This window comes from Phyllobates terribilis, unplaced genomic scaffold (genome assembly GCF_046119375.1).
Source record: "Phyllobates terribilis strain yellow unplaced genomic scaffold, ASM4611937v1 Scaffold_12__6_contigs__length_324123572, whole genome shotgun sequence".
NCBI classification, from domain to species: Eukaryota; Metazoa; Chordata; class Amphibia; order Anura; family Dendrobatidae; genus Phyllobates; species Phyllobates terribilis.
This window is the reverse complement of record NW_027362772.1, coordinates 13,991,504-14,004,572: the sequence shown is the minus strand read 5'-3', so window position 1 is coordinate 14,004,572 and position 13,069 is coordinate 13,991,504. Positions and strand designations below refer to the sequence as shown.

General features: G+C 48.4%; 1 protein-coding gene across 2 annotated transcripts in view; it reads right to left on the bottom strand.

The window, feature by feature from the left end:
• Window positions 1–13,069, bottom strand: part of TMCO4 (transmembrane and coiled-coil domains 4) — a 164,589-nt gene that overhangs the window by 26,379 nt on the left and 125,141 nt on the right. For both annotated transcript variants that reach the window (XM_073655561.1, XM_073655560.1), the window contains exons 11-12: window positions 11,190–11,274; window positions 10,976–11,093 (exon numbers count right to left, since the gene is read on the bottom strand). In XM_073655561.1, the coding sequence (XP_073511662.1) occupies window positions 10,976–11,093; window positions 11,190–11,274 (203 nt within the window). The remainder of the gene's footprint in view (window positions 1–10,975; window positions 11,094–11,189; window positions 11,275–13,069) is intronic.

The following is a 13,069-nucleotide window of genomic DNA, read 5'->3' as shown; positions in this document are numbered from 1 at the left end:
CTAGAGGGAGCTCACTACATACAGATTTATACAGTCACCACTAGGGGGAGCTCACTATATACAGACTTATACAGTCACCACTAGGGGGAGCTCACTACATACAGATTTATACAGCCACCACTAGAGGGAGCTCACTACATACAGATTTATACAGTCACCACTAGAGGGAGCTCACTACATACAGATTTATACAGCCACCACTAGAGGGAGCTCACTACATACAGATTTATACAGTCACCACTAGGGGGAGCTCACTATATACAGACTTATACAGTCACCACTAGGGGGAGCTCACTACATACAGATTTATACAGCCACCACTAGAGGGAGCTCACTATATACAGATTTATACAGCCACCACTAGGGGGAGCCCACTACATACAGATTTATACAGTCACCACTAGAGGGAGCTCACTACATACAGATTTATACAGCCACCACTAGGAGGAGCTCACTACATACAGATTTATACAGCCACCACTAGAGGGAGCTCACTACATACAGATTTATACAGCCACCACTAGGGGGAGCTCACTACATACAGATTTATACAGCCACCACTAAAGGGAGCTCACTACATACAGATTTATACAGCCACCACTAGAAGGAGCTCACTACATACAGATTTATACAGCCACCACTAGGAGGAGCTCAGTACATACAGATTTATACAGTCACCACTAGGAGGAGCTCACTACATACAGATTTATACAGTCACCACTAGAGGGAGCTCACTACATACAGATTTATACAGCCACCACTAGAGGGAGCTCACTACATACAGATTTATACAGCCACCACTAGAGGGAGCTCACTACATACAGATTTATACAGTCACCACTAGAGGGAGCTCACTACATACAGATTTATACAGTCACCACTAGGAGGAGCTCACTACATACAGATTAATACAGCCACCACTAGAGGGAGCTCACTACATACAGATTTATACAGCCACCACTAGAGGGAGCTCACTACATACAGATTTATACAGCCACCACTAGGGGGAGCTCACTACATACAGATTTATACAGTCACCACTAGAGGGAGCTCACTATATAGATTTATACAGCCACCACTAGGAGGAGCTCACTACATACAGATTTATACAGTCACCACTAGAAGGAGCTCACTACATACAGATTTATACAGCCACCACTAGAGGGAGCTCACTACATACAGATTTATACAGCCACCACCAGGGGGAGCTCACTACATACAGATTTATACAGTCACCACTAGAGGGAGCTCACTACATACAGATTTATACAGCCACCACTAGAGGGAGCTCACTACACACAGATTTATACAGCCACCACTAGAGGGAGCTCACTACACACAGATTTATACAGCCACCACTAGAGGGAGCTCACTACATACAGATTTATACAGCCACCACTAGAGGGAGCTCACTACATACAGATTTATACAGCCACCACTAGAGGGAGCTCACTACATACAGATTTATACAGTCACCACTAGGGGGAGCTCACTACATACAGACTTATACAGTCACCACTAGGGGGAGCTCACTACATACAGATTTATACAGCCACCACTAGAGGGAGCTCACTATATACAGATTTATACAGCCACCACTAGGGGGAGCCCACTACATACAGATTTATACAGTCACCACTAGAGGGAGCTCACTACATACAGATTTATACAGCCACCACTAGGAGGAGCTCACTACATACAGATTTATACAGCCACCACTAGGAGGAGCTCACTACATACAGATTTATACAGTCACCACTAGAGGAAGCTCACTACATACAGATTTATACAGCCACCACTAGGGGGAGCTCACTACATACAGATTTATACAGTCACCACTAGAGAGAGCGCACTACATACAGATTTATACAGCCACCACTAGAGGGAGCTCACTACATACAGATTTATACAGCCACCGCTAGGGGGAGCTCACTACATACAGATTTATACAGCCACCACTAGAGGGAGCTCACTACATACAGATTTATACAGCCACCACTAGAGGGAGCTCACTACATACAGATTTATACAGCCACCACTAGAGGGAGCTCACTACATACAGATTTATACAGCCACCACTAGGGGGAGCTCACTACATACAGATTTATACAGCCACCACTAGAGGGAGCTCACTACATACAGATTTATACAGTCACCACCAGGGGGAGCTCACTACATACAGATTTATACAGTCACCACTAGAGGGAGCTCACTATATACAGATTTATACAGCCACCACTAGGGGGAGCCCACTACATACAGATTTATACAGTCACCACTAGAGGGAGCTCACTACATACAGATTTATACAGCCACCACTAGAGGGAGCCCACTACATACAGATTTATACAGTCACCACTAGAGGGAGCTCACTACATACAGATTTATACAGTCACCACTAGGAGGAGCTCACTATATACAGATTTATACAGTCACCACTAGAGGGAGCTCACTACATACAGATTTATACAGTCACCAGTAGGAGGAGCTCACTATATACAGATTTATACAGTCACCACTAGAGGGAGCTCACTACATACAGATTTATACAGTCACCACTAGGAGGAGCTCACTACATACAGATTTATACAGTCGCCACTAGAGGGAGCTCACTACATCAAGATTTATACAGTCACCACTAGAGGGAGCTCACTACATACAGATTTATACAGCCACCACTAGAGGGAGCTCACTACATACAGATTTATACAGTCACCACTAGAGGGAGCTCATTACATACAGATTTATACAGTCACCACTAGGAGGAGCTCACTACATACAGATTTATACAGCCACGACTAGGGGGAGCTCACTACATACAGATTTATACAGTCACCACTAGGGGGAGCTCACTACATACAGATTACACAGTCACCACTAGAGGGAGCTCACTATATACAGATTTATACAGACACCACTAGGAGGAGCTCACTATATACAGATTTATACAGTCACCACTAGAGGGAGCTCACTACATACAGATTTATACAGTCACCACTAGGAGGAGCTCACTACATACAGATTTATACAGCCACCACTAGGGGGAGCTCACTACATACAGATTTATACAGACACCACTAGAGGGAGCTCACTACATACAGATTTATACAGCCACCACTAGGGGGAGCTCACTACATACAGATTTATACAGCCACCACTAGGAGGAGCTCACTACATACAGATTATACAGCCACCACTAGGAGGAGCTCACTACATACAGATTTATACAGTCACCACTAGAGGGAGCTCACTACATACAGATTATACAGCCACCACTAGGGGGAGCTCACTACATACAGATTTATACATCCACCACTAGAGGGAGCCCACTACATACAGATTTATACAGCCACCACTAGAGGGAGCTCACTACATACAGATTTATACAGCCACCACTAGGAGGAGCTCACTTCAAACAGATTTATACATCCACCACTAGAGGGAGCTCACTACATACAGATTTATACAGTCACCGCTAGAGGGAGCTCACTACATACAGATTTATACAGTCACCACTAGAGGGAGCTCATTACATACAGATTTATACAGTCACCACTAGGAGGAGCTCACTACATACAGATTTATACAGCCACCACTAAGGGGAGCTCACTATATACAGATTTATACAGTCACCACTAGAGGGAGCTCACTACATACAGATTTATACAGCCACCACTAGGAGGAGCTCACTATATACAGATTTATACAGCCACCACTAGGGGGAGCTCACTATATACAGATTTATACAGCCACCACTAGGGGGAGCTCACTATATACAGATACCACTAGAGGGAGCTCACTACATACAGATTTATACAGCCACCACTAGGGGGAGCTCACTACATACAGATTTATACAGCCACCACTAGAGGGAGCTCACTACATACAGATTTATACAGCCACCACTAGAGGGAGCTCACTACATACAGATTTATACAGTCACCACTAGGAGGAGCTCACTACATACAGATTTATACAGTCGCCACTAGAGGGAGCTCACTACATAAAGATTTATACAATCACCACTAGAGGGAGCTCACTACATACAGATTTATACAGCCACCACTAGAGGGAGCTCACTACATACAGATTTATACAGTCACCACTAGAGGGAGCTCATTACATACAGATTTATACAGTCACCACTAGAGGGAGCTCACTACATACAGATTTATACAGTCACCACTAGGGGGAGCTCACTACATACAGATTTATACAGTCACCACTAGAGGGAGCTCACTACATACAGATTTATACAGTCACCACTAGAGGGAGCTCACTACATACAGATTTATACAGCCACCACTAGGAGGAGCTCACTACATACAGATTTATACAGCCACGACTAGGGGGAGCTCACTACATACAGATTTATACAGTCACCACTAGGGGGAGCTCACTACATACAGATTACACAGTCACCACTAGAGGGAGCTCACTATATACAGATTTATACAGCCACCACTAGGAGGAGCTCACTATATACAGATTTATACAGTCACCACTAGAGGGAGCTCACTACATACAGATTTATACAGTCACCACTAGGAGGAGCTCACTACATACAGATTTATACAGCCACCACTAGGGGGAGCTCACTACATACAGATTTATACAGCCACCACTAGAGGGAGCTCACTACATACAGATTTATACAGCCACCACTAGGGGGAGCTCACTACATACAGATTTATACAGCCACCACTAGGAGGAGCTCACTACATACAGATTATACAGCCACCACTAGGAGGAGCTCACTACATACAGATTTATACAGTCACCACTAGAGGGAGCTCACTACATACAGATTATACAGCCACCACTAGGGGGAGCTCACTACATACAGATTTATACATCCACCACTAGAGGGAGCCCACTACATACAGATTTATACAGTCACCACTAGGAGGAGCTCACTTCAAACAGATTTATACATCCACCACTAGAGGGAGCTCACTACATACAGATTTATACAGTCACCGCTAGAGGGAGCTCACTACATACAGATTTATACAGTCACCACTAGAGGGAGCTCATTACATACAGATTTATACAGTCACCACTAGGAGTAGCTCACTACATACAGATTTATACAGTCACCACTAGGGGGAGCTCACTATATACAGATTTATACAGTCACCACTAGAGGGAGCTCACTACATACAGATTTATACAGCCACCACTAGGAGGAGCTCACTATATACAGATTTATACAGCCACCACTAGGGGGAGCTCACTATATACAGATTTATACAGCCACCACTAGGGGGAGCTCACTATATACAGATACCACTAGAGCAGGGGTCTCAAACACGCGGCCCACGGGCCGCATGCGGCCCCTGAGGCTGCTTTATGCGGCCCGCAGGCACAGACCCCTTGACGATCCCGACCAGGTCCAGGAGGAGCCGCCGACAGCAGCGCTGCATTGCCGCACAGAGACTGTTTCCCAGCACTGCATTTCCAATGCCAGCCGCTGGCCAATCAGAGGCCAGCAGCTGATATCTGCGTGTCGGCGCAGCGAGTATGACGTCATTGCCATACGCAGCTATCAGCTGCTGGCCTCTGATTGGCCAGCGGCTGGCATTGGAAATGCAGTGCTGGGAGACGGTCTCTGTGCGGCAATGCAGCGCTGCTGTCGGCGGCTCCTCCTGGACCAGGTCGGGATCGTCAAGGGGTCGGACTCTGTGGTGCCTGCGGGCCACATCTGCAGGAAGGACTCCGAGGGAACGGAGGACAGGTGAGAATCATCTTTTTTTTTTTTTTCTATTTTATGTGTGTGAAGAACAGCACAGGAGGCACATAGCCACAAGAGGGGACCTGGATGGGGCACATAGCCACAAGATGGGGACCTGGATGGGGCACATAGCCACAAGATGGGGACCTGGATGGGGCACATAGCCACAAGAGGGGACCTGGATGGGGCACATAGCCACAAGAGGGGACCTGGATGGGGCACATAGCCACAAGATGGGGACCTGGATGGGGCACATAGCCACAAGAGGGGACCTGGATGGGGCACATAGCCACAAGAGGGGACCTGGATGGGGCACATAGCCACAAGAGGGGACCTGGATGGGGCACATAGCCACAAGATGGGGACCTGGATGGGGCACATAGCCACAAGAGGGGACCTGGATGGGGCACATAGCCACAAGATGGGGACCTGGATGGGGCACATAGCCACAAGAGGGGACCTGGATGGGGCACATAGCCACAAGATGGGGACCTGGATGGGGCACATAGCCACAAGAGGGGACCTGGATGGGGCACATAGCCACAAGAGGGGACCTGAATGGGGCACATAGCCACAAGATGGGGACCTGGATGGGGCACATAGCCACAAGAGGGGACCTGGATGGGGCACATAGCCACAAGAGGGGACCTGAATGGGGCACATAGCCACAAGATGGGGACCTGGATGGGGCACATAGCCACAAGATGGGGACCTGGATGGGGCACATAGCCACAAGATGGGGACCTGGATGGGGCACATAGCCACAAGATGGGGACCTGGATGGGGCACATAGCCACAGGATGGGGACCTGGATGGGGCACATAGCCACAGGATGGGGACCTGGATGGGGCACATAGCCACAGGATGGGGACCTGGATGGGGCACATAGCCACAGGATGGGGACCTGGATGGGGCACATAGCCACAAGATGGGGACCTGGATGGGGCACATAGCCACAGGATGGGGACCTGGATGGGGCACATAGCCACAGGATGGGGACCTGGATGGGGCACATAGCCACAGGATGGGGACCTGGATGGGGCACATAGCCACAGGATGGGGACCTGGATGGGGCACATAGCCACAGGATGGGGACCTGGATGGGGCACATAGCCACAGGATGGGGACCTGGATGGGGCACATAGCCACAGGATGGGGACCTGGATGGGGCACATAGCCACAGGATGGGGACCTGGATGGGGCACATAGCCACAGGATGGGGACCTGGATGGGGCACATAGCCACAGGATGGGGACCTGGATGGGGCACATTAGTACAAGATGTTTGCCATTATTACTATATGATGCTAATTGTAAGACAATTATTACTGAATGTGGCCAATTGGGGGAAACAAAATTGTAAAAATCAAAAAAATAAAAATAAAGCATGAAAAAATATTGGGCACTAAAAATGCTGTTTTATATGTAAACTAAAGTAAACACAAAAAAGTGCACATTTATTATCACCACATCCATAACGACCCAAGCCATAAAAAAATAAACACGGAAAAAATGTTCAAAAGGTGTATACAAAAAAAATGGCATCACTAAAAATGTCACATTGAACAAAGAATGCGGCCCCCCAAATTCAAATTTTTTCCATGTGCGGCCCATATACCCAGCCGAGTTTGAGACCCCTGCACTAGAGGGAGCTCACTACATACAGATTTATACAGCCACCCCTAGGGGGAGCTCACTACATACAGATTTATACAGCCACCACTAGAGGGAGCTCACTACATACAGATTTATACAGCCACCACTAGAGGGAGCTCACTACATACAGATTTATACAGCCACCACTAGGAGGAGCTCACTATATACAGATTTATACAGCCACCACTAGAGGGAGCTCACTACATACAGATTTATACAGCCACCACTAGAGGGAGCTCACTACATACAGATTTATACAGTCACCACTAGAGGGAGCTCACTACATACAGATTTATACAGTTACCACTAGGGGGAGCTCACTACATACAGATTTATACAGCCACCACTAGAGGGAGCTCACTACATACAGATTTATACAGTCACCACTAGAGGGAGCACACTATATACAGATTTATACAGCCACCACTAGAGGGAGCTCACTACATACAGATTTATACAGCCACCACTAGAGGGAGCTCACTACATACAGATTTATACAGCCACCACTAGAGGGAGCTCACTACATACAGATTTATACAGTCACCACTAGAGGGAGCTCACTACATACAGATTTATACAGTTACCACTAGGGGGAGCTCACTACATACAGATTTATACAGCCACCACTAGAGGGAGCTCACTACATACAGATTTATACAGTCACCACTAGAGGGAGCTCACTACATACAGATTTATACAGTCACCACTAGGGAGAGCTCACTATATACAGATTTATACAGCCACCACTAGAGGGAGCTCACTATATACAGATTTATACAGCCACCACTAGAGGGAGCTCACTACATACAGATTTATACAGCCACCACTAGGAGGAGCTCACTACATACAGATTTATACAGTCACCACTAGGGGGAGCTCACTACATACAGATTTATACAGCCACCATTAGGAGGAGCTCACTACATACAGATTATACAGCCACCACTAGGAGGAGCTCACTACATACAGATTTATACAGTCACCACTAGAGGGAGCTCACTACATACAGATTATACAGCCACCACTAGGGGGAGCTCACTACATACAGATTTATACATCCACCACTAGAGGGAGCTCACTACATACAGATTTATACAGTCACCGCTAGAGGGAGCTCACTACATACAGATTTATACAGTCACCACTAGAGGGAGCTCATTACATACATATTTATACAGTCACCACTAGGAGTAGCTCAATACATACAGATTTATACAGTCACCACTAGGGGGAGCTCACTACATACAGATTTATACAGTCACCACTAGAGGGAGCTCATTACATACATATTTATACAGTCACCACTAGGAGTAGCTCAATACATACAGATTTATACAGTCACCACTAGGGGGAGCTCACTATATACAGATTTATACAGTCACCACTAGAGGGAGCTCACTATATACAGATTTATACAGCCACCACTAGGGGGAGCTCACTATATACAGATTTATACAGCCACCACTAGGGGGAGATCACTATATACAGATACCACTAGAGGGAGCTCACTACATACAGATTTATACAGCCACCCCTAGGGGGAGCTCACTACATACAGATTTATACAGCCACCACTAGAGGGAGCTCACTACATACAGATTTATACAGCCACCACTAGAGGGAGCTCACTACATACAGATTTATACAGCCACCACTAGGAGGAGCTCACTATATACAGATTTATACAGCCACCACTAGAGGGAGCTCACTACATACAGATTTATACAGCCACCACTAGAGGGAGCTCACTACATACAGATTTATACAGTCACCACTAGAGGGAGCTCACTACATACAGATTTATACAGTTACCACTAGGGGGAGCTCACTACATACAGATTTATACAGCCACCACTAGAGGGAGCTCACTACATACAGATTTATACAGTCACCACTAGAGGGAGCACACTATATACAGATTTATACAGCCACCACTAGGAGGAGCTCACTACATACAGATTTATACAGCCACCACTAGGGGGAGCTCACTACATACAGATTTATACAGCCACCACTAGAGCGAGTTCACTACATACAGATTTATACAGCCACCACTAGAGGGAGCTCACTACATACAGATTTATACAGCCACCACTAGGGGGAGCTCACTACATACAGATTTATACAGTCACCACTAGAGGGAGCTCACTACATACAGATTTATACAGTCACCACTAGAGGGAGCTCACTACATACAGATTTATACAGTCACCACTAGAGGGAGCTCACTACATACAGATTTATACAGCCACCACTAGGGGGAGCTCAGTACATACAGATTTATACAGCCACGACTAGGAGGAGCTCACTACATACAGATTTATACCGTCACCACTAGGAGGAGCTCACTACATACAGATTTATACAGCCACCACTAGAGGGAGCTCACTACATACAGATTAATACAGTCACCACTAGGGGGAGCTCACTATATACAGATTTATACAGCCACCACTAGGAGAAGCTCACTACATACAGATTTATACAGCCACCACTAGAGGGAGCTCACTACATACAGATTTATACAGTCACCACTAGGGGGAGCTCACTATATACAGATTTATACAGCCACCACTAGGAGGAGCTCACTACATACAGATTTATACAGCCACCACTAGAGGGAGCTCACTACATACAGATTTATACAGTCACCACTAGGGGGAGCTCACTATATACAGATTTATACAGCCACCACTAGAGGGAGCTCACTACATACAGATTTATACAGCCACCACTAGAGGGAGCTCACTACATACAGATTAATACAGTCACCACTAGGGGGAGCTCACTACATACAGATTTATACAGCCACCACTAGGGGGAGCTCACTACATACAGATTTATACAGCCACCACTAGGAGGAGCTCACTACATACAGATTTATACAGCCACCACTAGAGGGAGCTCACTACATACAGATTTATACAGTCACCACTAGGGAGAGCTCACTATATACAGATTTATACAGCCACCACTAGAGGGAGCTCACTATATACAGATTTATACAGCCACCACTAGAGGGAGCTCACTACATACAGATTTATACAGCCACCACTAGGAGGAGCTCACTACATACAGATTTATACAGTCACCACTAGGGGGAGCTCACTATATACAGATTTATACAGCCACCACTAGAGGGAGCTCACTACATACAGATTTATACAGCCACCACTAGGAGGAGCTCACTACATATAGATTTATACAGTCACCACTAGGGGGAGCTCACTATATACAGATTTATACAGCCACCACTAGGAGGAGCTCACTGCATACAGCTTTATACAGTCACCACTAGGGGGAGCTCACTAAACCCACATAGACACCATATGATTGCAGATGTAACGGACTATCACTCCCAGCAGACAGTCAGTATTGTTTTCAGGCCAGGACGGTGTGACATCACTCTCGCATTCTTCGCTCTCACATCTATTCTTGGGTTTCTATATACAGGGTAATTAATTATTATTCATTCTTCTGCAAAGAAGAAATGATTCAGAGGGGGAGGAGTACAGCACAGATATGTCATCCACACATGTATACATGTATCTATAGGCTGTGGGTGACGGGGGTATCACAGGGTCACCTGCAGTAACCATTGATGATCCGGCCGGCTACGACGCGCGTCAGTGGCTGCCATTTCCTCACGTCGCCTTCTACGGGAGCCCCCAGCAGCACCACGTCCTCGATGATCCCCTCCGCTCCTGCCAGGAGACATAACCCAGCTTTAATTCCACATGACTGGGTGACTGTGCCTGTAGGGTCAGCCATACTCCCCCGGTCCGGTGATGCCTCCATACCTGCCTCCTGCGCCAGCTCCTGCAGACAGAAGTAAATGACCCGGGCCCCCAGGCTGAAGCCGATGAGTGTGACCGGACGCCGTCCCTGCAAGAAGAACACAGTCCTGTACAGTGAGGGACAGCTTCTCCCATCATTCACTTCTATGAAGACCCCAAGGAGTTCTCCAGGCCTATGGATGGCCTATCATCAATATCAAATCAGTGGGGATCTGAGAGATCCCGTGGCCGGACCACCGCAGCACAGGCCAAGGTCACTTTAAGAGCTCCCCTTTAATAACCCGCTTTTACTTCTCGCAGCTGAGGATTTGTTACAATATGAGCAAAACACAAATCTCTCTCCTGTTTGTTACAATGTATCAGTGCAGGTACAATGTAACAGCCTGGAGTCCAGACACCCTCTGGCGCCCTCGCTGCCCCCCATACCTCAGAGGTGCCCCCCTGCGTCCTATCCCACCTGCTGGCGGCCCTGCTGCCCCCCATACCTCAGATGTGCCCCCCTGCGTCCTATCCCACCCGCTGGCGGCCCTGCTGCCCCCCACACAGCTGTGCCTGACCAAGTGTCTGCACGGAGAATAGCAGAGACGTGCTGCGCCGCCGTTCTGCACATCCGCCTGTAATGAAGTGGCTGCGCTTAATCCGCACTCAGAGCCGCAATTACCAGATTTCCGCTCCGAGGACAGATGGTCACTAACGAGAGCGCAGACAAGAAATGGAAGACGCTGGAGGAGCGGCCCCTGACGCAGGTGTGAGACCCCCTTATACAGCCAGTGACTCATCGCACCGGCCCACATGTATCTGCACATGGAGAGCGCTGCAGTGTGCGAGGGAAGAACGCCGAGACATCCACATACCCCACACACAGAGACAGCAGCAACTGGGACGAGACATGGAGACAGGAGGTAGAGAGAGAGAAAGTGAGGGGGTATAATACAAGAAAGAGACAGCAAGAGACCGACACAAAGACAGGGAACAGCAGAAATAAGAAGAAATAGAGAGAGGGAAGGAAGCTAATGTACAGAGGGGTCCGAAGGAGGAGGACAGAGGGGTCCGGAGGAGGAAGACAGAGGGGTCCGGAGGAGGAGGACAGAGGGGTCCGGAGGAGGAGGACAGAGGGGTCCGGAGGAGGAGGACAGTGGGGTCCGGAGGAGGAAGACAGAGGGGTCCAAAGGAGGAGCACAGAGGGGTCCGGAGGAGGAGGACAGAGGGGTCCGGAGGAGGAGGACAGAGGGGTCCGGAGGAGGAGGACAGAGGGGTCCGGAGGAGGAGGACAGAGGGGTCCGGAGGAGGAGGACAGAGGGGTCCGGAGGAGGAAGACAGAGGGGTCCGGAGGAGGAAGACAGAGGGGTCCGAAGGAGGAAGACAGAGGGGTCAAGAGGAGGAAGACAGAGGGGTCCGGAGGAGGAGGACAGAGGGGTCCGGAGGAGGAGGACAGAGGGGTCCGAAGGAGGAGGACAGAGGGGTCCGAAGGAGGAGGACAGAGGGGTCCGAAGGAGGAGGACAGAGGGGTCCGAAGGAGTAGGACAGAGGGGTCTGAAGGAGTAGGACAGTGGGGTCTGAAGGAGCAGGACAGAGGGGTCTGAAGGAGGACAGAGGGGTCTGAAGGAGGAGGACAGAGGGGTCTGAAGGAGGAGGACAGAGGGGTCTGAAGGAGGAGGACAGAGGGGTCTGAAGGAGGAGGACAGAGGGGTCTGAAGGAGGAGGACAGAGGGGTCTGAAGGAGGAGGACAGAGGGGTCTGGAGGAGGAGGACAGAGGGAACCGGAAGAAGACATAGGGGTCAGGAAGAAGCCACAGGGGTCCGTGGAAAAACAGAGGAGACTAGAGCATGACACAAGGTTCTGGGGGACGATACAGGGGTCCAGGGGACAACATAAAGGTCTG